At 38.6% G+C, this 27040-nt stretch overlaps 2 protein-coding genes across 3 annotated transcripts in view; one reads left to right on the forward strand and one right to left on the reverse strand.

Moving 5' to 3' along the window:
- Nucleotides 1–2375: 2375 nt before the first annotated feature.
- LOC104457128 (TMV resistance protein N) lies at nucleotides 2376–12188 on the forward strand. The gene is made up of 9 exons (XM_039318042.1): nucleotides 2376–2855; nucleotides 3503–3993; nucleotides 4199–5298; nucleotides 5408–5685; nucleotides 8854–9702; nucleotides 9845–10411; nucleotides 10553–10651; nucleotides 10801–10917; nucleotides 11284–12188. The coding sequence occupies exons 2-9, from the start codon at nucleotides 3590–3592 to the stop codon at nucleotides 11857–11859; spliced, it is 3990 nt and encodes a 1329-aa protein (XP_039173976.1). The 5' UTR covers nucleotides 2376–2855; nucleotides 3503–3589; the 3' UTR covers nucleotides 11860–12188.
- Nucleotides 12189–13473: 1285 nt separating this feature from the next.
- The window catches only part of LOC104457301 (OVARIAN TUMOR DOMAIN-containing deubiquitinating enzyme 7), an 80503-nt gene continuing 66936 nt past the window's right edge, over nucleotides 13474–27040 (reverse strand). Inside the window, exons 1-8 of one of the 2 annotated variants that reach the window (XM_039311568.1) lie at nucleotides 18017–18610; nucleotides 17233–17294; nucleotides 16272–16356; nucleotides 16024–16173; nucleotides 15777–15897; nucleotides 15435–15562; nucleotides 14783–15317; nucleotides 13474–13801 (exon numbers count right to left, since the gene is read on the reverse strand). In XM_039311568.1, coding sequence (XP_039167502.1) covers nucleotides 15183–15317; nucleotides 15435–15562; nucleotides 15777–15897; nucleotides 16024–16173; nucleotides 16272–16356; nucleotides 17233–17294; nucleotides 18017–18154 — 819 coding nt within the window. In that variant the 5' untranslated portion in view covers nucleotides 18155–18610 and the 3' untranslated portion in view covers nucleotides 13474–13801; nucleotides 14783–15182. Of the gene's footprint in view, nucleotides 13802–14746; nucleotides 15318–15434; nucleotides 15563–15776; nucleotides 15898–16023; nucleotides 16174–16271; nucleotides 16357–17232; nucleotides 17295–18016; nucleotides 18611–27040 lie in introns of those variants that run through there. The other variant, XM_039311566.1, reaches the window with a different exon arrangement.

Consider the following 27040-nt stretch of genomic DNA (forward strand, 5'->3'; position numbering starts at 1 on the left):
ACTCTCTCTCTCTCCTTCCTTATGCCTATCCGGTCGAGGGCGATGCGTGATGCCCTTGGAGACTCCGATAGGGGCCTACCGGCTGATCGACGACGAGACGGTAGGTTTTCTCTGCATTTTTGCTCTTTTCAGTTTTCATAATAGCTTTTCCTCCGCATTTATGCTCAAGTGACAGATTGCTCATTTGCCTAACTAAGATGAGCAACACCGACAGTTGCTCAACCTTCATTATTATGCAATTGCAGTTATTATTATGAAACACGTTAACCATAAGGAATCACCAAATTATATATTATACAATGTTTTCTCTAGAAAACTATGAATTTGGTTGTCTATTCGGATGTAAAAGATTCACATTGCTGTGTATTGGCAGGTACTGAAAATGGAGGGCCAACTATTGAATTATTTCGGCTTCGGGATTTTCGCACCCACTACGAAAACTTTCCTTAGATTCTGCAACTTACTGAACTCTCATTTGCTCTGCTTTCATTGGAGTTATTTGCATTCTAAATGAATCGAATATTTCGTTTCTTAGGAGATTTATTTGAGCAGCACAAGCAATTTATGCAGTAAGGGTCATTGATCTACTCCATGCTAGCCTGAGCTTAGGAAAATACCACGTTCCTTGATCTTAAGAAATTTAACCATTTGTCCATCAACTACTTAGAAAATCTCCAGAGCCCTAGTCTTGAATTGGAGTACTTGGCGGATTACAGCTGACATTGGTTGAGTATGAGTTCTTGAGTTTTTTTCCTTCTCTAGTTGCTACATTAGCCATATTTCTTGCTAGATGGACGTTGGATGACTCACGCCACCTTAAGTCTGTTCTCTATCTTGCATTTCTTTCATCACCACAAGCTTACAATTTGATTTCTAGGTATTAACTTACCTTTTACTTTTTGTAGAATCCAATTTTGGAATTCTACACATCTTATAAGGCATCTGACCTGAAGACTACGGTATCTACATTGCAAGACCTACAATCGAATGCAAAAGAATGCCCACTAAGTGCTGTACGTATCAAGTATCAACAACAGAAGGTACACTAGTACGAGAGCTCAACTAGAACAAATTAAAATAAAAACCACTCATGCTTGGTCGAAGTTTGTTGCTTGCATTAATGATTTTCTTGTGTTTGTCACAACAAAAGTTGCTAAGTTGCCATCCTTTTTCCAATCTTGGCTTGAGCTGATATAGAAGCTTTGATTTGTCTTTTTCCTTCCTCATTATAGTTCAAATTTGAAAATGAAACAAAAAAAAAAACCCGTTGGAACACGGAACCCGATCCAGGAACCCGTAATGGGGGGAGGTTCAAGTTCTCTGATTCCGACGAGTAGATTCCAAATTCCAAAAATTAAGAAATCAGTATCAATGGTGGATTCCAAATTCTAGACGGAACTGAATCAGAACCGGAAACCACTCACCCCCTTAATGCCAGGGGCATGGGAGTATCCCTGGTTTTCTTTTCTATTTCTTTATTAATGAAAAAGGCAAGTCAAGTCAAGAATCAAATTCCACGCAACTTCTACAAAGTGCGGTGGAAATTACGCATGCATTGATTGTCCTTTCATTTTCTTTTCTATTGCTAATTGCTTTTTATTAAATCAGTTCGGTCAAGAGTATGCTTGCCGACTTGAGCATCAGAATTATCGGTTGATTTTCGTTTCTATTTTTTATTGGTAGAGAAAGCAAGTCAAGACAAGAAAGGAAAACAGAAAGGACAAAAAAAAGGATATGACATAAATTTTATGCACCTCCCATGAAAATTACACACGCATTGATTGTCCTTTTATTTTATTTTCTATTGCTATCTGCTTTTTATTAAATTAACTGGTGGATAATATGCTTTACTGACTCGGAGCATCAAATTGGTTTTCGTTTCTATTTCTTTATTAGTAAAAAAAGCAAGTCCAGTCAACAGAAGAAAAGAAAGAAAGGACCCGCAAATTTTATGCGCCTTCCGCGGAAATTACGCATGCAATAAAGCACCTTTACTTTCGTTTCTATAGCTTTCTTTCATTAGCACTGCCGCTTGATTCGAGAAAGTCAGGGTCAAAAAGAACAAACGGCCATTTGGTTCGGTTTTTAGAGAATATATTTGTTAAAATGCAAGTATCTTTAGATGAAGGGGTTTTTCGAAATGTAAGGGATATACGCACAGGAGAGATAAAGCCGCCACCCAACTAGACAGTAATAGCCGCTTCTTCGAATATATAAGCATTCTTTTCTCCAAAAAAAAAGAATATATAAGCATTCTGCGGAAGCACATCGACTTTCATCTCCTCTAGTAGCCGCTTCTTCGAATCTGAAAGAGAAGTTCTTTCTAGGGTTCTCTCACGCTCTCTCTTAAAAGACAAAATCTCCCATAAAAAGGAAGGAAAAATTAAAAAGGGAGGGCGTTCACGAAAAGGGTGGAAGGGGAGACCACCATCTTCAGGCAGCATTTTTCTGGAAAAGAAAAAAAAAAAGCATTCCCCACCCTTTCTCCTGAACTCAACCGACCAGCCACCTCCACCATCTCCGTCCGACTACCTCCCGCCGGCGACTGCTCTCGCATTCCATTCCCGGGATCCTACCTCACTTCTTCACCGTCGCCTACTTCTTTACTCTCGCAAAAAAGAAGCAAAAAGCATTTTGGTCTTTCTCTCCTCTGGGCACGGTCGCCATTGAAGCCCCACACAAAACCTCGGATTCACAGCCGATCTACGTCGTCCGCCACCTCCAGAACATCGTCCGCCCGCTGCCATTCGTCGTCGCCGTCCCTGACCTCGGTGGAGTCGACTGAAGCCTGACACGAGTTTGGAGTCGCTTTTCTCAACCTTCGCCGCCAACGATGCCTGGGGAAGCCAAGCCAGGTAGGGCCGCCGCGATTGAGTTCTCGTTCCTTCCTTCTTCTTTTTTTTTCTTTTTGCCTCGTCCTGCTTAATTTTAAAAGAGCAAAGCAAGCTCGACTTCTTTAGTCCTCACTCGCGTCGGATCTGAATGAGTCGGTTTTCCTTAAGTTTGAACGTTGCTCGCTGATTTCTCTTGAGTTTAGTATGAGCTCGAGCTCCGAATAGGTCCATATTCGCTCTCCAACTCGCTGCCCACTTCGTGTTTGAAGAAATACCTGAACTGCTTCGAATTTGTTCCGTCCAATGCAAGACATGGGATGGAAAATTTTAGTTTGAAAGGTGAGGGAAATTTATTTTGGGATTTGCTTTTGTAGAATCCCTTTTGAAAGAAAAAAGTCAGATTGTTCATTATAAATAATATTCCAACACGCGGTGTTTTGCGATTCACTCGTATATATTAGCACAGGGAGCATGGGAGTGTTGCTAGTTTTCTTTTCTATTTCTTTTATTAATGGAAAAGGCAAGTCAAGTCAAGAAGCACCTATATAAGATGGTTCCGTGCACCTTATGCAAAATGCTGCTTTTTGTTAAATTAGTTGGTGGAGACTATGCTTATCGACTTGGAGCATCATAAATGATCTTGGTTTTCGTTTCTATTTCTTTATTAGTACAAAGTGATATCCACAAGAGATAAAGCTGCAACCCGACCAGACACTCAGCATTCTGAGGAAGCACATCAACCTTCATCTCCTCTAATGGCCGCTTCTTCGAATCTGAAAGGGAATTACCACGTCTTCCTGAGTTTCCGAGGTACGGACGTTCGAAACAACTTTCTCGGTCATCTCTATGCAGCTCTTGAGCAAAAAGGAATCTACACTTACATTGATAGTGAGGAGCTTCGGAAAGGCGAACAAATAACACCGACGCTTATTAAGGCGATCAAGGACTCGCGCATCGCAATCATCATTTTCTCCGAGGACTATGCTTCCTCACAGTGGTGTTTGGAAGAGGTGGAGAAAATCATGGAGTGCAAGGAGCAAAGAGGACTCACAGTATTTCCGGTGTTTTACAAAGTGGATCCTAGAGAAGTGAGAACACCAAGAGATACCGAAAAGCTATGGAAAAGCATGAGAGCAAGTTTGGGAAAGATTCAGAGGAGGTGAAGAGATGGAAGAAGGCTCTTTATGACGCCGGTAACTTGTCCGGGTGGGATTTGAATGATAAGTACGTACTAAATAGTGATTGATGTTACACTTTTCTTTTTTCTTTTTTTTAAATATGCTGAATACATCTTCTATTTTTTTCCCATGAAAGTTAATTATCTTTTAATTAATGTGTCAAGTACCTTTCCCCAATTTTATCAGAGATGAAGCGGATTCTATAAAGAGCATTGTGCAAGAGATCTCTATGCAGTTGGACCAAACGCCCTTATATGTTGCCAAGCATCCGGTTGGATTAAGTTCACGGGTTGTAGAGTTGGAATCAAAGTTAAATCTTGAGTCTCATGATGTTCTCATGATAGGGTTATGGGGACAGGGAGGTATAGGAAAAACAACATTAGCTAAAGCTCTTTACAATGATATTTTTGGACAATTTGAGGCTTCATGTTTTTTGGCAAACGTTCGGGAAACTTCCAAAGATTCCAAGGATTTAGCTCATTTGCAAGAAAAATTGTTGTCCAAGACATTACTAGGAAAAGGATTAACAGTGTTTAGTGTTGATGGAGGTATTAGTTTGATCCAAGAGAGACTTCGCCGCAAAGAAGTTCTGCTTGTTCTCGACGATGTCAGTGACGTAAAACAGTTAAATGCTTTAGCTGGAGAGCATGAATGGTTTGGTAAAGGAAGCAGAATCATCGTCACTACAAGAGATAAGCGACTGTTAACTCTCCATGGGATAGATAAAGATCATATCCATGAAATTAAAACTCTAGAGGATGGGGAAGCTCTTGAACTTTTCAATAAACATGCTTTTCTTAGAAGTAAGGAAATAGTGATAAGGAGGGATCTTGTGGATAGTGCTTTGCATTATGCTAATGGACTTCCTTTGGCACTTGAAGTATTGGGCTCTCTCCTACATGGTAGAAGCGGACGAGAGTGGGAAAGCGCCTTGAATAGACTTGCCAAAAATCCTGACAAAAACATCAATGATGTTCTCAAGTTAAGTTTCGATGGACTAGAGGACTATGCAAAGGAAATATTCCTTGATATTGCATGTTTCTTCAACGGGCGATCTATGGAGTATATTATAAAAGTCCTTGACAGTTGCGACTTTGACACAATGAATGGAGTACAAGTTCTTGTTGAGAAGTCGTTAATAACTATTGAGAAGCCCTTCCTCGCTACAGAGATGGAGACATTACAGATGCATGACTTGATTCAGTTGATGGGCATGGATATTGTTAAACAAGAATATCGCGATGATCCTGGAAGACGCAGCAGGTTATGGCTTTGTGAAGATGTTTGTGATGTTCTATTAGGGGATATGGTAAGTTTTGCTGGTTTAAACACTGATTTTACTCTCTTCTTCTCTGACTTCGTATACTAATTGCAATGCAAGTTCTATAAATGCAGGGAACAGATGCAGTAAAAGCCATAGTTTTGGATTTACCCACAACAGAAGCAAATACTTAGGTCCCAATGCTTTCACAAACATGAGAAGATTGAGGTTGCTCATCATGATTAATGTGCATAACTCTTTCCAAGGTCCCATCTATCTTCCTAACGAACTGAGATGGTTTCAATGGCCTGAATGTCCTTTTTCGGTTCTCAAATTTCCCCCTGGCCCAAAGAAGTTAGTCAGACTTGATGTGCGCAAAAGCAACATTCAAGTCATCGTGGACCAATTCAAGGTGCGCATTCAAATGAATCGTCCTTATTTACTTATCTCTTACATATCTATATCCGTATGCATATGATTATGATTATATATATGCATGTCTTATAGAAAACTTTGGATGCAACAATTACTAACTTTGATGATGCTTGTTAATTATGCTTAAGAAACATCTGCATCTATTAAATTGTTTATATTTGATTAAATTCTTCCCATTTTAGGGGAGTATTAAACACTTTTCTATGTGAATTTTAATGTCGACTCACACAGAAGATACTCACTAAAAAAGTTCAATCTCATTTTCAAATGTTAGAAATACTGAAATCATAAGAAGAATGGACTTATACAGTTAATAACTTTAATACCGAAAATTGGAACAAGAACTTATTGGTGACATAATTTAACGATTGAATGATGAACATGCTTAGTATTTTTATAAACATGAACTGAGGATTCAATTTGTATGCCTTTGAAATGATAGATACTAAAAATGCTATCAAAGATTATATATTTTACATAAGAGATGAGCTTACTAGATTCTTTTCAAAATTGCATATGAAAATAGAATGAGATTTTTTGTGCTCATTTGCTTTATCATTGAAGCGAATGCACGCTAAGTACAGTTGATTGAACCTTCCATTATTGTTTCTATGATACAATGCAGCCGATAATGAAAAGAGATATATAGAAATCATGTAGTGAAGGATCTTTAAAGGAGTGAAGTCTTTAGGGTAAGTCAGCCCCAAAAGTCCTGTCTATTTTTATTGTACGAACCTAATCAGAGATTTCTAGCAAGTACTTCTTTATTTTTAGGAGGAGGAATAAGCGGAACTCCAAGAAAGTTATCTTCATCTTTACGGATAAAATATTCATTTTCAAATATAACTGGGAGTTTCTCCTTCTCCTTCCAAGTATGTAACAGTTCCCCTCCTTTCCTCTCAATCGGGCCATTTGGTTGCGCCCTTACTCCATTTATTCCTAAGTGAGAAATCACAGGACGAAAAGCAACTCTCAAGGGGAGATAGATTGACCAGCCATTCCTTCCCCCGCTATTTTAAATAAAAGCTTGTAGAGTACAATTCCATGGAAGAGTCTTACTTTATAGACGCACTAGCGCACCACATCTAGGATGCTGGTAGTGCATAATGGCTTTCACGCATGACTAATAAGGCTTTCTAAAGAGAAGTAAGGGGCTCGCTTTGCTAATTTAAATATATTTTAACGTAAATCTAATCTTAAGTTATGTATATATGTATTATATTTATATTCATATAAATACTACTGTACAAAGTAAAGGTGACCTTCCACAGGATTCCAATTTAATTCCTTCCCAAAAATGTCTCGATTACTTATTTTACAAATATTGTATTCATTGAGAGGTGCATAAATTATTAATCTATTTGATCTCTCACATGTTTCACAGTCTAAATTTTAATCTTTTCTATCCCATAACAAATTCTTATTGCAAATTTTAATCTTGAAATATCCTACATACATTCTATGTTTGTGTATTGTGTGTTTACCAACAATTTCTTTCCATTAAAATTTCTAATTTAGTGGTTTTGCTCAATTTTTCAGATATCAATTTTTTTCAAATCTCGTGCATACTCTTTTAGTTTTCTCTTCCCATGCCTCAAAAGAGACAAACTTCATGGACTTTCAATTTTGCTGTCATGCTTGTCGGCCACATTGACGCCGGAATGTGTTGAGCGAACAAATAAATAGAAGGGGTTTTTCAATCTCAATGAAGTGGAAAAACCCCACTATGGAGGATAGATAGGAAAGAGACAACATACACTAGGTCTCCCTTGGCCAAATCACCGCCTTTGTAGGCCAGTCCAAGGATGCAGCACTCTCTCGTTCACTCATGAATCCCCTAAAAGGACAGAGAGAAAGACAGAAAAGATAGAATGAAACTTCATTTAATAGATTAATTGTGTTTACCGTGAGATACCGAGAGGGCACTTATAAGTAGAAGCTTACCGTACCTTTGAGTAACCTCCAAGTAAAGAAAAATGAACCTGAAATACAAAATTCAAACAAGCTACAATCTTATCACATTGTAATCGAGACTAAAACAATCTTAAAAAGTATAAAACTGGCTCACTGATCAAGAAACATATTTTGTCCCTACTATTCTATTCAAAAGAGAGAATCTTGAAATCTTGAAAAGACTCCTCCTCGAGGCCAACTTCATAGTGATAGATCAGCAACATTGAAACTAGTGGAAACACCATTCCCTCCACAAAGCTTACTTTTGCAGATGTTATTATCGATGTGTTCCAAACTAGAAAAGAACCGTCCGTAGCACCACGACTAGGTGGAAAGCACTCTTCTCAAATGAATCCAGACAAGATCACCTTCTTTAAAAACAGCAGGCTTTTCTATTTTTTTATTTTTGGCTTGACTAGGATATTTGACATTTTGCTTCGAAGTTCTCTTCCTCACTTCCTCATGTAACTTATTGATTGTCTTAGCTCTTTCTCCATATTGGTGGTGGATAATGGTGTAAGATCCAAAGGACTTAAAAGATGCATTCACTACACAACGTAAGGAGTTGTCTTTGGAATACCATGTGGGCGCACAATTTCACTAATGTAAAGTTCAGCAACATATAACGGATCAAGGGTCTACCACATTCAACAAAATGTGTGATTCTCAAAAATCAATCAACCAAGCACCATGACCTAATAAGTGATGACACAAGAGATTCCCAAGCTTCCCCCGCCATTATGGTAGGTTTGCATATCTCTGCATAAGATTATAGGTCCATCAAGTGTCACCTATGTTAACTTAAATTCATGTCATGAATTAGCTGGCAAAGGATTTGACCATGGCTCATGTGCTCCCACTTGAGGTCACACTCTCTCTCTGAATTACATGTATTGATTCTAAACATATACATAGTAGAAGTGGCCACGCTACTTAGCATTGGAATGATTTCTCTTGTGTGTCGCTTGATAGAGCTTAGTGTGTGGTGAAATTACGAGTAGTTTTCTTTTTTTAATCTTCTCTTTTGGCCAAGGATCGCTTAATAAACTCATATTTATAAAGGGAGTGGGAGTGCTCTGTATACACCTTATGATCAACTAATTTCTGATCACACGAGTCTTGAATGATGATCAAGTGTTTTTCATTGAATATTTTTATCTTCATTTTCTTTCCATGTGGATATTTCTTGCAGGACTTTAAAAATTTGAAGTTCCTTTACCTCAGTGAATGTCTGTCCATGGTTTGTATGCCGAACCTCGATTTTTGTCCAAATCTCGAGGAATTGGATCTCAATGGGTGCAAAAATTTGGAGCGTGCTCACGAATCAGTTGCATATCATGCCAAGTTGAGGTTGTTGGATCTAGAAGATTGCTCTAACCTTCATCATCTCCCTGATTTACTCCAACCCAAGAATCTTCGATTTCTCAATCTTCGTGGTTGCTCAAAGTTGCGAAGATTCCCTAATATTCCGGATAAAATGAAAAGCTTTCGACGACTTTTTTTAGATGGTACTTCAATTGAGGAACTTCCTGCATCCATAGAAAATTTTGTCTCTTTGGAAACTTTCTGTTTATCTTATTGCAAGAAATTGGTAAACCTCCCATCTAGCATTTACAAGTTGCCAAATCTTTTGAGCTTGTCGCTTGATGGTTCAAAACTAATCAAGTTTCCAAAGTTGGAGGAGGATTTGAGTGATCTGCGTAGCAAGATAGGATTTCCCAAGCTAGAGTTCTTAAATCTTAGAGGATGCAATCTACAAGAAGTAGAGTTCCTAGAGAATCATTCATGTTTTCCATCCTTAGAATATTTGAATTTGAGCGAAAATAATTTTGCTAAGCTTCCAACGTGCGGGAACCTACATAATTTACTTGGATTGGATGTTTCGGAATGCCGACAGCTACAAGAGATTGGCGAGGAAGAGATTGGCGAGGTTTCAGGGCAATTGCATAAATTGATGGCAAGGAATTGGCAATCTCTAAGCAAAATTCCCTCCGTCATATTGTCCGTTAATCGATTATTTTGTGATTCGGTCCGTAGTAAGGTTAGACTCTCCCTCCCTCCCTCTCTGATTACTACGAAGTCATGTACATATATCGGTAATTGTAGCTAAATTTGACTCATTGAAACTCCTTTTTCGAGTGTGAAATTCGAGATAATATCTTAACAAATTACTTTTACGACAGCAATTTTGGGAATCGTGTTGCATATCGCCTTTGGAAACTATTTTGCCTGTGGGAGCTACTGAAGGAGAGATGCCGCAATGGTTACTCCTGAATAAGGAGGGTTATATATCTTTCACAGCTTCAAAGGATTTGTATGAGAAGTTCCTAAGATTAGCTATCTGTGTTATATTTCGAGTAAAGGAAGGGAAACGAGAGGACTTTAAGCTCAGTTCATACATTAATGGCAGATTCCGACGTAGGTCCTTCGAGCCATTGAGGTTCCCCATATTGCGTTTGGAACATGTGTTATTACGGTTGCATGCAGTGAGGGACCTATGGGGAGTAGACCCTTTTGATCGAAATGACTCAATTTCTTTGCGGTTAGGGTTAGGCATTAAAGCATCGGATGTTGTAATTGTAAAAGAGTGCGGATTTCGATTAATATGCAAGTCACTAGAGGACAATTTGGAGGCTTTGAATCAAGATGATGAGTTGTTAGATCCAAATTTGTTTTATGAGATTTGGCATCACGATGAAGAAACGACTAGAGAGGAAGAAATTTCGGCCGATCTCTCAGATCTGGAAAAGGTCTCTCCCTCCCTCCCTTCCCCACCCCCTCCACGATTGTGGTGTGTGTGTGATTGATATGGGTGCTTTGTGTTTTTATAATGCAAAACTGCAACAAAACAAACTAATATATTGTGAATTTGCACCTATATGTAATAGCAGGGGATAAACCATGAAGACAACTACCAAACAAGCTCAAAAGAAGGCAATGGTAGGGATGACTCCTCGCCCGTCGATATCATGGCTGACTTTTCAGTTGAGGTCTCTCTATCTCTCTCTCTCTCTCTCTCTCTGCGATTGTGGTGTGTGTGTGATTGATATGGGTGCTTTGTGTTTTTATAATGCAAAATTGCAAATGGCAGTAAACAAAACAAGCTAATATATTGTGATTTTGCACCTATATGTAATAGCAATTGTCCCTCAATGAAGATAATCACCAATCAAGGTCAGAGGCAGACAGTACAAGTGAAACAGAAACAGACGAGGAAATCTTGGATGACATGTCATGGTCTGACTTATCAGTTGAGGTCTCTCTCTCTCTCTCTCTCTCTCCCCGACCCCCGGGGATACGCACGGATTCATAAGTGCATGTGTTGATTTGTTGTTGGAGTGTATGTCATGCGCACTGTGTTTGTATAACACAAAAATTGAAAATTCTATACAAATAAGCAAATCTAACGTAGAGTGATTTCTGCACCGTGTGCTACAACAATACTCGCAAGTGAAGTGATTGATTTCATGAGTATTACATATAAGGCAAGGAAAGATCGATATGTTTAATTATTACAAAAACTCTAGCTTTGGTTAAATTACCAGAAAAATTCTCAAATCAAACTCTTCTATTTTAACTAATTATCAACTTTAGTACGTCTAACAATTTACTGATATAACAGAAGTGTCGCTATTCTGAAATTGCTCCTCACTACATGGATATTCTTCCCGGAGGAGATATGCCAGAGGAGCTCATCATTGTTGAAGGCAGTACCATATCTTTCATGGTTTTACGAGACTTCTATGATAAGTTATTGGGATTAGCTCTCTGTATTGTTTTCACTGTAGAAGATGGCGAAAAGGAAATATTTTTCAACATTGTGCCTCATCTTAATGGCCAAAAACGGAATGGGCTATCAGGATCTCTCGGTTCATTTAATTCGAATCACATGTGGATTCAATATCTCAAACCAAATGTGCTATGGGGAGTGTTGGGGGGAGCTGTTGATTTTTGTGACTTTGGTGAGGATTGCTTACGATTTAGCCTCACACTCAGTGTATCGGGTGGAACCGTAAAAAAATTGGGATATGTGCTAAGATGCAAGCAAATGGATGATGATTTGAAAGACAAGCAATTAGTGAATCCAGCTTCAATCTATGAAATGAAGCTCAAAGAATTCTTCTACAAATTTCTCCCACGCCATATGGAGCGAATGGAAGCCATGCAAAGTCGAGTACGAGTACGAGTACGGGGATAGGTACAGCAGCGACAGCGAAACAGATTAAATGGGAAGAGGCGAGTGTAATAGTGCTGGCGTGCAGCTCTAAAAGAAGCAATCATTAAGCCAACACAACAAACTGGGGGTTGGCATATGTTTCCTGATACCTTGGGACATTTATGTTTGTTGTTGAAGTAAGAAATGGCATTCACTTCAATCTCTAATGTTAGATTTGGAAAAATGAGAGAGGGTGACTTGGCACACAAGATACTTCAATTTAGTAGAACGTGGCTTCATGTTTGGCTCAAATATCTTTAGCACGTGTAGTCAAATCATATCAATAAATGACAAGTCAATATTTTTCGTTAGTCATATTTGGTGGAGCTGACAAAAATACTTAATTGTATTGATTGGATAGATTTTAAGACTTCATTTCACTTTTTGAAAGTCTTGGAACTTGATTATACTTTCGTAACAAATTTTATGACTTCGGAATACTTATTTATAAACAAATTGTATTCATATTTCATCTCCCCAAGCATTGTTTCCCATTACTTGGGTAATTTAAATTTTTTTTTTTTTATGCAGTTTTATAGATGAAGCAAAAAGGTTTGCGGAACTAATGTGTTTCTATACATATACCGTTATAGCGGTATGTTAAACTTTGCTCATTGCCAAAAAATAATCTTTATTATGCCCTTATGTTAATGTTAGTAGTTAGTAAACTTAAATTAATAAATTAAATTTCATCAAATGGTCGTAATAAATAACGAAATTTCCCGGTAAATATTCTAGAACAAGTGTAAATCACCCAAAATCCTCAAAATATGGTTATTAACTTTGCAGTATAACTTTGCATCACAAACATCCCTTTCGTTATTACTAATTTGTAAGCGTCATCATTATTCAATTCTCCATTGATACAATATTTCTCCTCTTTATTTGTAAATGAAAATATTTGTAAATCGTAAGAATTTTTCCGATAGTCATAAGTCCCATGAAGACCTCATTATCATCATTACATCTCTAGTTAGTATCTTTCTTTTGAGGTTAGCAATTTGATTGTAGAGTTTATCTCTTGATGATCCTATCACTTAGGAATTATCCAATAACATGGTAAATTCCTTCATCAAACCCATAAGCGACAGTATAGATTTTTAGTAACTACAAAGTGCATATCAACAGCGGTATTTGCTAGAGAGTCCTTGCAACTTTAGGTGCTGATAAATAGCATTTCTTCAAAGGGAGTAGGTTTCTAAAGTTCTCGCAAGCTTGGGAATTCTGGCGTTTGAAAACTTTTCGAGGGACCACCTCTTTGTTTGAGAAAATTATTTTATTCAGTAGTCAAATCGCTAACAGCTAACGTGATGGACCAGCCAATTAAATCAATCGTATAAAATGCTAGTCCTCTTACTTGATGCTTAAATTTTGAAATTGATTTGCTCGCCACACCACACGTCCCTATCGCGTCGTATAACATCATGACATTGTCCCTTGTACTGACACACCTCTTTTTTGTGGTGATTCTAAACTTGATTAGCACTCTTCAAAAAAAATATAGATATATATATAGTAAGGATCTTTTAGATGAAAGGTTCGCTTAACTCCCTGTGTTAATAGAGCAGCATCACCATGCAAGGTTCAATTAAGCTGTTAGATGAAGCAAGGATCTTTTATTTCCCCATTTTGGGACAAGGTAGTATACAAGACTAATAAGGTACCAGCCTTTGAAGACAGAAGATAACCTCAGACTAACATGCGCTCTATGTTGCAGCTAATAGAGAATGAAAAGATTTATATTTGAGGCAAGCCAAGAAAAAATAATGAGTAACCTCATAAGTTGCTCCAGGAAGAAGCTCAAGTTATAGATTCTTTCAGCATCAGTTTCCTGCTCACAATTCGACTCTCTCCCCACTCCCTCATGGATGCAATAACTAAGCCGCGAGATTGTTGTGATTCTTGAGAACTGGACAAGCCCCATCTGACACAATGCAATTTCACAAAAACAATAAGAAAAAATTCAGGATTATTGTGGGATTATTGAAAATCTACTACTAAAACTTTGCAGGCGCTCATGGTCTTTACACACTATCCATCACTTAGGAGCCTTGGAAACTTAATTCGTCTAAATGATGTTATGATGATATATCAACCAATGAAAACCAACAAAAGATCTATACTACTTTTTTGCCAAAATAACCAAAGATAATTGTCAGTCAAAGTTGTTTAATTTTAGAAATCTGCACCAATTTGAATGGTAGAACTAGCATATGTACTATCTGTGTCATCTCCAACTGCAGATGGATTGCATTTGGGTCCTTATAGATGGAGCTTAAGTGCATTTTGGATCTTACCCGTCTTTCATCAATTACAAGAAGAAGTGTGCATAAATGCTTAGTGCCTTTTTTGTCAAAGAAATAAAAGGAAAAGGAATGACATCTTCATGGGAACCCCAAACTACGGTAACAACAAAACCATCACTTTGGAATGGAATTTAGAAATTAAACCATCACTTGTCAAATTCATGTGATGTCACTTATATATTCATGAAAAGGTTTAAGCCCAGGGACAGCAATAACTGAATTTCCTTATCTCCTTCCCCCTTTGACTTCTCACCAAACTCACCTATGCCAATGCCAACAAATCTACCAGGGTAGGTGTTATATGCATGCACAACAGTTATGTGTATGGAGAATCTCCAAATTACAATTGCCAGTATAAAATGCATCAAACGGGCAGACTATCCAAGAAAAATAGCACCATTGAAAATTTTGTACCTATAGATTTTTCTAAAGTTGGCAACAGGTGGAAAAAACTAGAAAGCGCACTTATCCCAAAGATCAAAAAAGAGATGCATGCATCAAATTCATGCTAATGGAAGTAGAAAAAAATTTGTGTCTAATCAAATATTTGAAAGACAGCGTACTGATATCTGAAATTCAATAGATGATGGTGCACATACTTTAACAAAAGATCAGATACAAAGAGCCCCCATATCAGGTGGCCCTCCATCAGATCCACTAGAAAGTGCAGATGTGTCAGACCCTCTCTTGCCTTGCTTCTTTTCCTTTCTACCTTTTCTGGATTCAAGAGCTTGATTAGTGCAAAACAACGTTTAGACATAAAAAAGGAGAAATCTTCAGTGCTGTCTTTGTTCTTGTAAGTACAAATTTATATTACTCATGTATGAACATTTTTCCAAAGTGAACCCATTATTCGACAAAGCATAGGAGTGAGAAAATACTCCAGACTTGAAGTTAAGTACGATACGATGTTGGATACATAAGCCATAATTTCAAGATACGTATGAACTCGAATCACACGGAAACAGGAAAGGTACTTCAACAAAAGACAAGCTTAAACTATAACTTGACATATAAAGCACTGAGAGAACGAGAAATACTTGGAAATTGCAGAGACTTTCCCTGTCCCTGACCCGCAACAGGACTTGTATTTCTTTTTGAACCACATGGACAATTCTTGTTTCTTGGAATTTTCTGCATCTCAAGATAGAACAAGCAAATAAAAATGAAGGAGCGCATCACCAACAGTTCTCACGTTTGAGCTAAAACCAAAATGGTAAAAGAGGTAACATAGTCATCTTTTGTGGAAACCTTGTCTTCTCGCCGGGCACTGCCATCATCATGAGTCCATTTAGCGCTATTGCTAGGTGGATTTTCTTTATTGGCCTCTTCCACAGGTTCCTCTCCCTGTTCCTCAGAATTTCCACTGGCATCATCACCTAAACACCACAAAGAATTATGAAATAGTTTTGGGTGTAACGTGTTTGACTACCCCAAATATCTATGGTTGACAAGACAAAGCATGCTAATTCTACCAGTTGCATCAAAATGACTCCAAACAAGCTTCTCGTGAAGCTCAACATGGTATCTCTGAAACTGCAAGGTTAAATTATTAAAGAAAATCTAGAGAGATAAATACTGACCAGTCGTTACCATGAGAAGCATCTGCATTGCAGGGAGACCGGACAGCTTCCTCTGAAAAATCTTCAATACCTTTTTCTGCTATCAAATACTCTATGGCAGCATCAACATCCCCATACATTTGCAGCAATGTCTGTAAAACTATCGCATGTCACACAGAAGCCACAGAAAGGTCTTGTGTTCTAATTCTAGACACCCAGCATATGAGAGGAAAGCATTTAATGCAAACAAGCGAGAGCAGAAGCAGCGAGGACATAACCTTCTCAACTTTCTCAATGTTCTCACAACCACTTCCAGCCATGACTAGCTTGATGGATCCAGCATCAGTAATATCCTTACCAGCTCCTGATTTAGAGTTGTTTGACCCAGCTTTTGCTTGGCGAGACGATGACGAGAGATTAGAATCAGCCTTTCAGCAAAAGAAATTATCAAATCACATACTTAAATTCACAATTTGTCCAACTTCCCTACTAACTTAGTAAATTAGAATGAAATTTCAGTAGCAACCTTGATTGTAATTGGCCTAGCTGGCCCATCTCCAGTGTCTTCCTTCAACCTCACACTGTTGTAATGTTCCTCATCATGATAAGATCTAATAAAGCAAAGCAAAATATATAAGTTCAAATAATAAAACACCATCAGTACAAAAAGAACATAAGATTTTCCCTATCCACAAAACAATAATGGCACAACGCACATTTTTTATGCTTACTGGTTTCACATGATGACACTTATCGAAGATAGTAAAGTATGGAATATCATATATCCACTAAATTTCATGATCCTCGTGACAATCCAAGGTCACGATGGCTACTACCTAGACAGATCCATTCCATCTTAACTTAGAATATTAAGGGATGCCATTCATTGAAGGATTATGAATGGGAATTTCAATAAAATAATTTATCGAAGAACAAAAGCTAAAGTGACATTTCGGTCTCCTACCACATATGCTCAGCCAGTAATTTATCCCCCCTCCGACCACAGCAAAACGTCTCAAACTAGCAAAAGAACTTCCATGGTTAAATAACAACACCCAACTACACTCGGATCTGCAACTTATGAGATGCTGTCCTCGCATGCCAAAATAATTTCACAAATCAGCAGTCTCCCTGAACAAGCTGCAGTACCTTCTTTTGTGTAATAAGCTGGTTTGTTTGGATGACTTGTACTTATAGCTTTCGTTTTTAAATAAAAGATCTTGCAGCTCTTGCAATTTGACTTTTATGAAACTCAAAACACCTAAAACCTTTTAAAAATAAACAAACTTGACCAGGAGAAATATATAATCTATTCATAATCACTTAAAAAATAAAAACATTGTTTTATTTTCAAATCTTTTGAGGGAAAGTAAAACGTAAGAAAAGGTCATTTATTTAAGTGTATACAAACAGAGCCAAATCTCATCCCAGTATTTGAGCACTTGCTTAGCAAAAAAAGCATCGGTCTCTATATTCAGAAAACTCACAAATGGATCATACGAGCACCAGGCTGATCAAAGTTGCGTATGTACCACCGAGGTGACATGTTCTGCATCAAGTAAGGAGTGAGATAAATTGTTCCATTTGGCGTCAACAAACAGATATTTGCATGCACAGCATGCATCAAAACTAATTAGTGCTGTGTAGATTCATCAAGGACATATAGAACACTCAAAAAGCCAGTAATTTTGTAACAAGTTCGATATATTAAGTCTTCTTTGAATTAGGATTATATGCACCCATCGGAACTCCTTGTGCTAAAAGGTGCAATATATCTCTGAAAAGATCTTTTGCACATCACTATCAATGGTCCTTCCACATGCTTTCACCACAATAGACATCGCGAGACATGCCGGATATCATTGCGCTTCAGATGAGTCAATTTTTCAGTCTAAAGAGTAACAAATTATTACCAGACAGAAAAGAACAAGCTATAACCATTATGAGAACAACATCCTAAGTGGTCTTTTGATCTAAACAATGATGGGGGAATAACTTCTCAGATAAAGGAGGGCCATATTGGGGAAGAAAGCCGTTATATGATTAAGTGGAGGATGAGTCTGGAAACCAATAATCATGGGTTCTTCAATGGTCATCGAATTCTAGGATGCATGCTTAAACAGTGAAACTTCAAATCCGGTAGCAAGGCTAACAATTGACGAGTTTAATGACATCCTCATTTAGTCTGGATGTTTCTCCCAAAGGAATGAAAAGACCGTAACCAACAAAACTTCAAGCAGGTGATGTTGATGACTTCATTGTCAGTCTTACCCGATGAATGCAAATGTTACTGGGTGTAACAAGAGAAGCTGCTTGCAATTCCATATGACCAGCCCATGTGCCATCATTATCCATGGTTTTGCAATACTCCTCAAATGGTGCATCATCCTCAATAAATGGTTCAAACATTTCACAATTTTTCTGTCATTAACAATTCCCATCTTAGATGCATATATCAGGTCCATTCTTCAGACGAGGATTTTATTTCCTTAAACACATCACTATGAGAAAAAACCAATGAAAATAAAGGATTCTGTTGAAACTTGAAACAAGGAAGACTATCAATTTTTGCCATTGCAAAACATTAAAGTTTTATCATGCATGGTAAAAAGTTGACTCATTCTTTGTTAGTATCAATTCTCTAGTGTTTTATTTTCTCAATATCTCCTCCAAAAATATGTCGGTTTGCATAATAATGGCACCCTAAAGTAGCAACTGCACATTCCTGTAGGCTAGAACAATACGGGTAACTATAAAGTCCAGCTTCCTCCTGCACCTGTCAGTTTAGGCCAAGATACACCATCCAAATCACAGTTAACACTCAGAAGGTTTTCCTCTCTAGTAAAATAAAAATGTCAAATTGCTCACAAGATACTTGTGTTAGTAAAGCTCAATGCAACTGTGAATGTGAGCTGAATATTATCAGGAATAACCATTGGCAGCAGAAATGTAAGCCTCAATTTATAATACCCATTTTAACTTGGTTTTTTTCTTTCAAGGGCATACTATTTCAGTGTGTATATTAGTGTGGAATCCATCAATACTTATAAAAAAAGTTCAAGAACAAAATGCACCAAATAAAGTTCAGATTTGGATCACTGAGGACTAATACAAATGAGGACTACATCACCATGTAAACCCCCCCCGGCGCCCCCAAAACATAATTCTTACAGTTTGAAAAAGAGAAATCTGCACTCCACAAACCAATATGTACTGAACAACCATACTACGGTACTTCCCATGTTCTTCTTCATTGCCTTCCCAACTGATCTGCAAGGGCCCTGATTAACAAGAGTGGACAACTATGAAAATTCCAACCATAGCAAAGGCGTTTCTATAAACAAAAGCTCCATACAAGGCTGTAAGATTACCTGGACGATGGATAATTCAGATATGTGGAATGAAAACAGGAATGAGGCACATGGTTAGTTTCTCAAGGCGTTGTACAATAGCAATACAATAGTGATAGAAATTTACAAAGTTACTTAGTTAAATAACGGAAGAGTTAATCTAATATCCTCGAGACTCAGTTAAAAGAGCTACATTCCCTGACAAATAGAGCTCTTCTTAGAGATATATTTCCAGATGCAGTGTCTCGAGCAGAATGATACATTATACGAAAAGCAATAATTTTTCCAACTGAGGAATTTCTAGTACATCGATGATAGTGTTCCAGAACCAGTGTACCATAAAACGCACTTTGTGTTGTGTTCTGACGATAGAGTGGTAATGCAATGATCATACCAAAAATCTTCCAAAACAGAGAGGAATACTGTTATCTAAAAAAAAAAAAAAAAAAATCAAACCCAGGAAACATTCAACAGAATCATGAACAATACGGTGATCTTTTTCTAACAAGGAACACAGACCTGAAAAAGCAATTACCATTCTGCAGTCACCTGGACAATTTTCAGGCCCAGAGCATCAAGCTGAGCTCGGAACTGCGTGTTATCCGCTTGCTTCCTGCTTTTGACCTGTTCATCAACGCATACCACATTCACGTCCACTCAGATTCTGAGAACAACCACCAACGAACACTTCAACCAAGAACTTAGCCAAAAGCACGTCCACCAAAGCTCAATTCAGGGGCCTCGGCGCAACAAACAGATCATAGAAGCAATTGAAACTTTCGAATTTCTTCTTCGGAGACAAAATACGCCGCCTCATCGAAGAGCAAGCAATAGTCACGAGTGCGTAAACGGATGCAGATTGCAACCATGAGAAGCGAAGAAGACGGCTTACGTGGGGCTGTTTCTTGGCGTTGGACTTGTGGTGCTGCTTCTGCACCATCACTGCGGAGAGAAGACGATCAATGCCGCCGGCGATGATCGGGCGAGGTCGAGATTTGCCGCCGGGGGACGGCGCTCGAACACCAGAGAGTTGCGGCGGTTCGAACCGGAGCGAGGATCGCCCAGCGAAGAAGACGGAGACGGATGCCAGATGGGCCGTGGGCTTTTCCCTTTCGGAGACCAATTTGTTCGTCATTAAAAGACAATGATGGGCCGAGGAGCTAGCCCAATTCTATGCATATCTCTTACTCTTTTTCCTTTTTCAATTAGATCACGATGCTTAGGGTCAATTACAATCTGGCCCTTATGCTGTCAATTTTTGCAACTAACCCCCTTTCTTTCTTTGTCTATCGCGTCGTGAAATCGTCTCGAATGTGCAATTGATTGCTTCTAGTTTATTCTGGTCGGAGGTCTGGACTCAGATACTCATCTCGAATATATCCAATCAACATTTTGTTCCGCATACATTGTTTTAAAAGGAATTTATTAGGGGCACCTCGAGGACATATGTTAAGCCACAATTTTTTGGAAAATTTATAGTTTCCAATTTATTATTTGTCCTCATGTCATGCACAATCAATACTTTGAAAATCAAATTATCCCAAATTAAGTATGTCAAGCACTCATTAACATGATCGTGTTTACAAAATTTAGGGGTAGCTTAACTTTTCTGGTGGCATTGTTGGGAGCACTTGAGAAGTAAATTCTTGAAAACACTAAGTCAATGTGAATGAGGACACCCTTAAAATTGCTTGAGGAGAAGGACTGATCGAGATTCATGAAAACTGTCCAAACTCTATCTTACCATTTAGAAGAAAAAGAAAAAAAAAAGCGTCAATTTTAAGTAATTATTGAGATTATGTTGGCTTGTTCAGCTCATGGCCACATCAAATGAGTTGTGTGACAATGACCTGCATAGCCATTATGGTATCGCCCTGCAAGTCAAATGTACTCATTAGCAATAACTCCTCAGGAATATATTTTGCACATCTAAAATTCATTTAAAGTAACTTGAAAAAAAAAAATCTCAAAATCGAAATCCTTATTATACAACTACTCCAAATTAATTTCCATCTTAAAAACAATCTTAGAATTGGTAGCCCTTGACATATTAATATCGTCTCATGGAAAATTCCATACTTCCGACCCACATCTACCCCGTCAGCATCTAAGTTCAATATCCCATTAAAATGCACAGATAAAATCTAATGCAGAGAATGACAAATCCAATATGGAAAATCCACATACGTTGACATATTTGCCTTTTAATGACCTAAAGGAGGCAAATATTGGTCAGAGATACCAACTTGAGTTTTTTTCATGAGACAAAAATTAATTTTCACATGTACGAGACACTCTTTTTTTGGGTAGGATGAAAAATAGTTGTCGACGAATGTGTTGTGAGGATACTGGCTTGAAATTTTTAGTGGCATCATCAGTCATTGACAAAAAGTCCTTATTAATTAAGCGACGCAACGAGGCTATCTCAATCAAACTAAAGCGAGGTTAAAGCGAGGCTGTCACTGACCCAAAAGTCGCGCTGAATTAAAGCAGACAAAAGACCGCTGAACATCATGATTGGTGTATGATCATCGCGTCCGTCTCGATTCCTTTCACGTTCTCCATTTAATTCCGGGGGCGGTGGTTGTGGTGTGGGGATTGCTTCACGAGTGCGCCACCTTACCATGGCGAATTATTAATATAAGTAAAGCTTCCACATTCCTAACTCCCATTTTGGACCGACCTATCTATTCAAATCAACATATCGTAAACAACCGACTGAATAAAACAGAGAAAAGGGAATGATGAGGAGGAGGCTAATTTATGGGAGAACTTTAGTTGAATGGTGGTCCTCTTTTTGCAATTCGGGGTGGTTGACAGCCATCCCAGCTTTATAAATAATTGAACATGTATGGAACGATGAGCAGCGATGCTTTGCCACAAAATGTTCGAAATTGAAAAAAATTAAAAATTAGAATAGGGATTCTGTGCCCATTGTTTGATCATGCCGCCTTTTTTTTATTATATTCGATGAATCGATAGTAGTTTATAGTGGGTATTGTCTTTTCGAGTTTTTTTTGGTCTTTTTAATTCACAGGTTAGAAGTGGGTAGGTGCTAGAGAAAGGCGCTAGAGAACGACCACACGTGACGTGAAGCGAAGGACATTGATGGTCCATCCGCTGAATTATTGATTCTCGTAGGCACAAATTGGTCAAGAATTGGAAGTGACCACAATGTCGAGTGTGAACCGTACTACAAATAATTCAATGTGTGCTTTTTATTTAATTATGATAAAAGTGGCATCACTAATTGGAAACTTTTGAGCTGGACTCAATGATAGGATGAGTGGATGAAATACAAGAAGAATCATGAGTTGTGAGCATCCCTCGTTTAGTTAAAGTGTCAAAGAAAAAAATAGAGGTGGAATTGGAGCTATTATTATTTTTAGTAATTATTCATCGGCTCATGCTAACGAGTTTGAAGGTACCTTTTCAAAGATGATTTTGTTAACAAGTACCTTACAACCAATTAAGGGAATTTTGCAGTTTTAAATGCACTGATAAGCACATTTAATGCTTGGAAATTGCATTATTCCAAATCAAGTATTGTTAATGAATGAGCACTCATTAACAATATCTACAAGTGTCTATTATGTTAATATATTGAGTTATGTGATAAATTTTCTATAAAATTTACTTATGCATTTATATGTCAATAAGTTATTTAATATCGTAATTCCTTTAGATGAATTTTAATATATGAGGAACAAAAAGGGGGGTTCTCGGTTGAGCATTCACGGCCCTAGTAATTGGAATTGAGATTCCTGGGATATCTTATCTTTATCCTATCTTAAATAAATAGACTTAGACTTCACTTAGATAGGTCGATCTAATCCTACCACTGATTGCACTTAAATTGTGATGGGCCCTATACTAACTATAGTTCATAGTGCTCCCTTTAATCAATGTGACACATTACTCAAAAAAAAAAAAAACAAGTATTTAGTTACTAACGAATTTACACTTCATTATACATATTTGTATTTTTTCTTCCCCTTCTCCATCTAAATGAATCTAGTTGTATATATGATTCATGAGAAATCTCTTTTCATTACGGCATGGTCAACATCATTCGGCAAAGATTTGATTATTGATAATTTTTTCCCCGCCGATCAAAACTTAGTTCTTCACAAAATGCCACCTAAATGCAATGACTATAGACATCATATAATCAAAAGCACGAGTAGATCATTAATTCGCAAGCGTATCATTTTCCATTTGTATCTAGCTATTAGGAAATATATTGTCATGTCAATCATCAGTTCCATTCAATGTCTACTTGGAGTCTTGTAAAATTAACTAGCATAATTCAATTAAATTAAACTTTACAAATATATTACCATCTACTCTTTCAGCAAAAACGCTTTTTGACCTATCCATACAAGTACAATTCACTTTTTTTATTCGTCAAAATTTCTTAAGGTATTTTCATTTGTGAGTGTGGCCAAAACAGCTCGAAAACCTTCCTTTCTTTTTACCACTACAAGGCGCAATTTCGTGTATTTCTTGTTAGATAAATATAAGTTGACTATAAGGTAACTAACCATCGAACGTGCACGTTATTCATCCGTCGGAAATTTTTTTGCCCCACTGCTTAAATTTCGTATTTTCGTATCAAAATGATAGCTTAATTTCATCAACAGTCAAGCGCAGACACTACCCTGAAACGTCGCCGTCCTTTTCTCCCGTGAGCAGTCATGGTCCGTCGACAAGCACCCGCGTTCTTCCGGTCCGTTGGATCAAAGCGAAAGCGAACGATAGCGATCGAGAGAGAGAGAGAGAGAGAGAGAGTCAACCAACCAACGACACAAGAAGCCCCAACAGAACTTTAACAAAGTTTCCATTGACTACTCCACTTCAGCGCAAGGACCACCCCGCACCCATTGACTACTCCACTTCAGCGCAAGGACCACCCCGCACGCGTGCCCAACCGTTAATCCCACGCGCCATTTGTTTCTAGTGCTATAATCAAATTTTGTTGTTACCAAAGACAAATTGCCCATTGACCATAACGGTTAATACTACAAAACAAATTCAAAGTGATTAATTTGTAATGAATTTATTTTAAATTAATTTTTTAATCATCAAAGATTTTAAATTTGTATACTTGAAATTATGATATATTTGTGATTTTACTATCATATTGCAAAGTCTTGATACTAGTATGAAATTTTACCTACCATTCGTAGTATTAACTTAATATAATATAAAGATAAATTTATTATATATCGAATTTGGATTTAATTATTATAAATAAATATGTCACGTCGATATCAATCTTAATCATAACTCTCTCGAAGTTGAGAAACTCTTATAAGCAGACAAGTGTCTACGGACCAAAGGCAAATGGCGACACTTTCTCGTAAGCGTAGAAAAATTCACATGCGGGCCTCACATTGTATCCGGCCAACTGGTCCGAGCGCGGACAGGCCACCGTCGCCTGGTCTGTCAGTAAGTGGACCGTTCGACCCTAAACTCTGGAACCGCGGCCTAGTCGGGACCGTCGGTGGTCCCCCGAACGCTGTCCAAATTGTCCCAAAAAGTGGCCGTACTCGCGTCTCCTGTGATCCTCCCATCATTCTCACTTTCCCTCTCTCTCTCTCTCTCTCTCTCTCTAGTTGCAGTTCAGTCAGCTCCATGTCACCTCCTCTCTCTCTCTCTCTCTCTCTCTCTCTCTCTCTTTCGGGGTTTCTGGTTTTCGCTTTAGTTGAGCTCTTACTCCACAGCTACTCTTCGGCGGTGACGTGGAGTCGATTGTCTGCAATCGCTCGCGGTGATTGTCGGTGAGACCGCGCCATCTCGCTCCCTACGGCGACGTGTTATTAAATTCGGAGCCGGGCTTCTCCTCCTTCTCAGGATCGCGATCTCTTCTTCTTCTTCTTCTCCTTCTCCTCGCTTCCCCGGCCCATGCTTCCCGCTCCTCCTACCGCCGCCGCCGCCGCCCGATCGATCCCGTAAGTTCCCCAGCTCCTCTCTAGATGCTCGCGTTGACCTCGCACGGTCTCTGGTGTCATGTGTAGCGTTTGGAGCGTCACGAGAGGACTCGCATTGGCTGCTCGGAGGCCGTGCTTCGCGACGCGGTGCGGTTGGGACGATGATCGCTGTCTGTGCTTTTTCTTTTTCTTTTTTTATGGTTTTGGAAGTCGCGTTTAGGATTGAGTTTGTCGTTGCATGCGACCGTTACGGCGCTGTCTAAAGTCAACCTTGTTCGTCGCGGCGCTCGGATTATTCTGTTGAAGTTGGAGCTCGGTGGAACTCGTCCTTCGCTCGGTTACGCTCCTCGATGTTTGGTTCATACGGTTTGGCCGGAGGGTGGTGTTAAAATTCAGCGGTGTGCTTGATTCGAAACTTTTATTGCTGCAAATGGGTTGATCCCGGCCTGACTGATACACATAATGTGTGTCTAGTGTGTTAAAGATCACCGCCTCTCTCTCTCTCTCTCTCTTGGAATTCTCTAGATCTCTCTCTAGAGTTCTCCATATCTCTCTCTCCTCCACATTTCTCTCTCTCTAGATTTCTCTAGAATGTTCTAGCAAAATCCATCAAGAAAAGCTACACCACTTCTAGACTTCTCCAAAGAAATCTAGTTGTGAGGCTATAATAAAATAATAATAATATTTCTAGAATAGTGTAGAAAGCTAGGAAAGTCACCAACTTTCCATCCTATAAATAGGAGCAACTTGCTCCTCATTTGTGTGTCCAACTAAGAGTGTGTGAGTAAGAAGTCCAAGAAGGTGTGTGGGTGTGTGTGTAGGGGTCTTGAGAGTGTGTTGAGTAGAGCGTGCTATGTATGCACGTGAGTGAGAGAAATTGTGTAGAGTTGTCAGAGTATTGTATGTGGTGTGAGAAATTATTGTAATAGTAAAAGTTATATTTGAATCACGTTTCCGCAAGGTTCAACAATTGGTATCAGAGCCAGGTTTCCGCAAGTTACAATGCCTGGAGAACGAGCTCCTCTCAATCTCGCAACAAAGTATGACGGTAAGTGTGTGTGTAGGGGTCTTGAGAGTGTGTTGAGTAGAGCGTGCTATGTATGCACGTGAGTGAGAGAAATTGTGTAGAGTTGTCTGAGTATTGTATGTGGTGTGAGAAATTATTATAATAGTGAAAGTTAAATTTTGTGAGTTATATTTGTACCACGTTTCCGCAAGGTTCAACAAGTGGTATCAGAGCAGGTCGTCGGAGGCTGTGCGAAGACAGTGGTCGGGGACCATTGTAAGTGAGCAAGGCGGTCAGGGATCGTCGAGCCAAGGAGCGAAGAAGTGAAGGACGTCGGAGTTTTGCCAGTGCATAATCTGGGATTGTGAAGTCGGTTGGTCTGGGACCAAGCTTACTTGGTATAGTGCGGGGCATTATACTCAAGTCACCATGGTGGATTTCTCGAGTCCGGTGAACGGGATGGAGAAGCTCAATGACTTTAATTATAATAATTGGAGTACTCGCATGCGGTATTATTTGCTTGGACAAGATTTATGGGATATTGTTGGCGGCAACAACACCACACCACTCACAAATGATAGTGATTTAAGAAAGTGGAATGTCAAGTCAGGTAAGGCTCTTTACGTTCTTGCCGTGACTGTTGATGATGAATTATTGCAACACATAAAGAGTGCGAAGACCCCGAAGGAGGCTTGGGATAACTTGGCGATGCTGTTTGCGAGGACAAATGATGCCAAGTTACATTGCCTGGAGAACGAGCTCCTCTCAATCTCGCAACAAAGTATGACGGTAAGTCAATACTTTTCTAAAGTTAAATCTATTTGCGAAGAAATTTCAAAATTAGATCCTCAAAATGCCATCTCTGAGACAAGAATGAGAAGAATAATAATTCATGGGTTAAGGCCGGAATATAACGGTATCGTTACGGCCACTCGTGGATGGGCAAATGAGCCAACTCTAACTGAGTTGGAAAATATATTGGCCAATCAAGAGGCCTTAGATAAAC

The sequence above is a fragment of the Eucalyptus grandis genome, chromosome 1, assembly GCF_016545825.1.
Source record: "Eucalyptus grandis isolate ANBG69807.140 chromosome 1, ASM1654582v1, whole genome shotgun sequence".
Classification (NCBI taxonomy): domain Eukaryota; kingdom Viridiplantae; phylum Streptophyta; class Magnoliopsida; order Myrtales; family Myrtaceae; genus Eucalyptus; species Eucalyptus grandis.

Coding starts and splice junctions, on each gene's coding strand:
- LOC104457128 (XM_039318042.1), top strand. CDS start 3,590: ATGGCCGCTTCTTCGAATCTGAAAGGGAATTACCACGTCTTCCTGAGT. Junction 5,299..5,407: donor ATGGCTTTGTGAAGATGTTT/GTGATGTTCTAT, acceptor CTATAAATGCAG/GGAACAGATGCAGTAAAAGC. Junction 5,686..8,853: donor TCATCGTGGACCAATTCAAG/GTGCGCATTCAA, acceptor TATTTCTTGCAG/GACTTTAAAAATTTGAAGTT.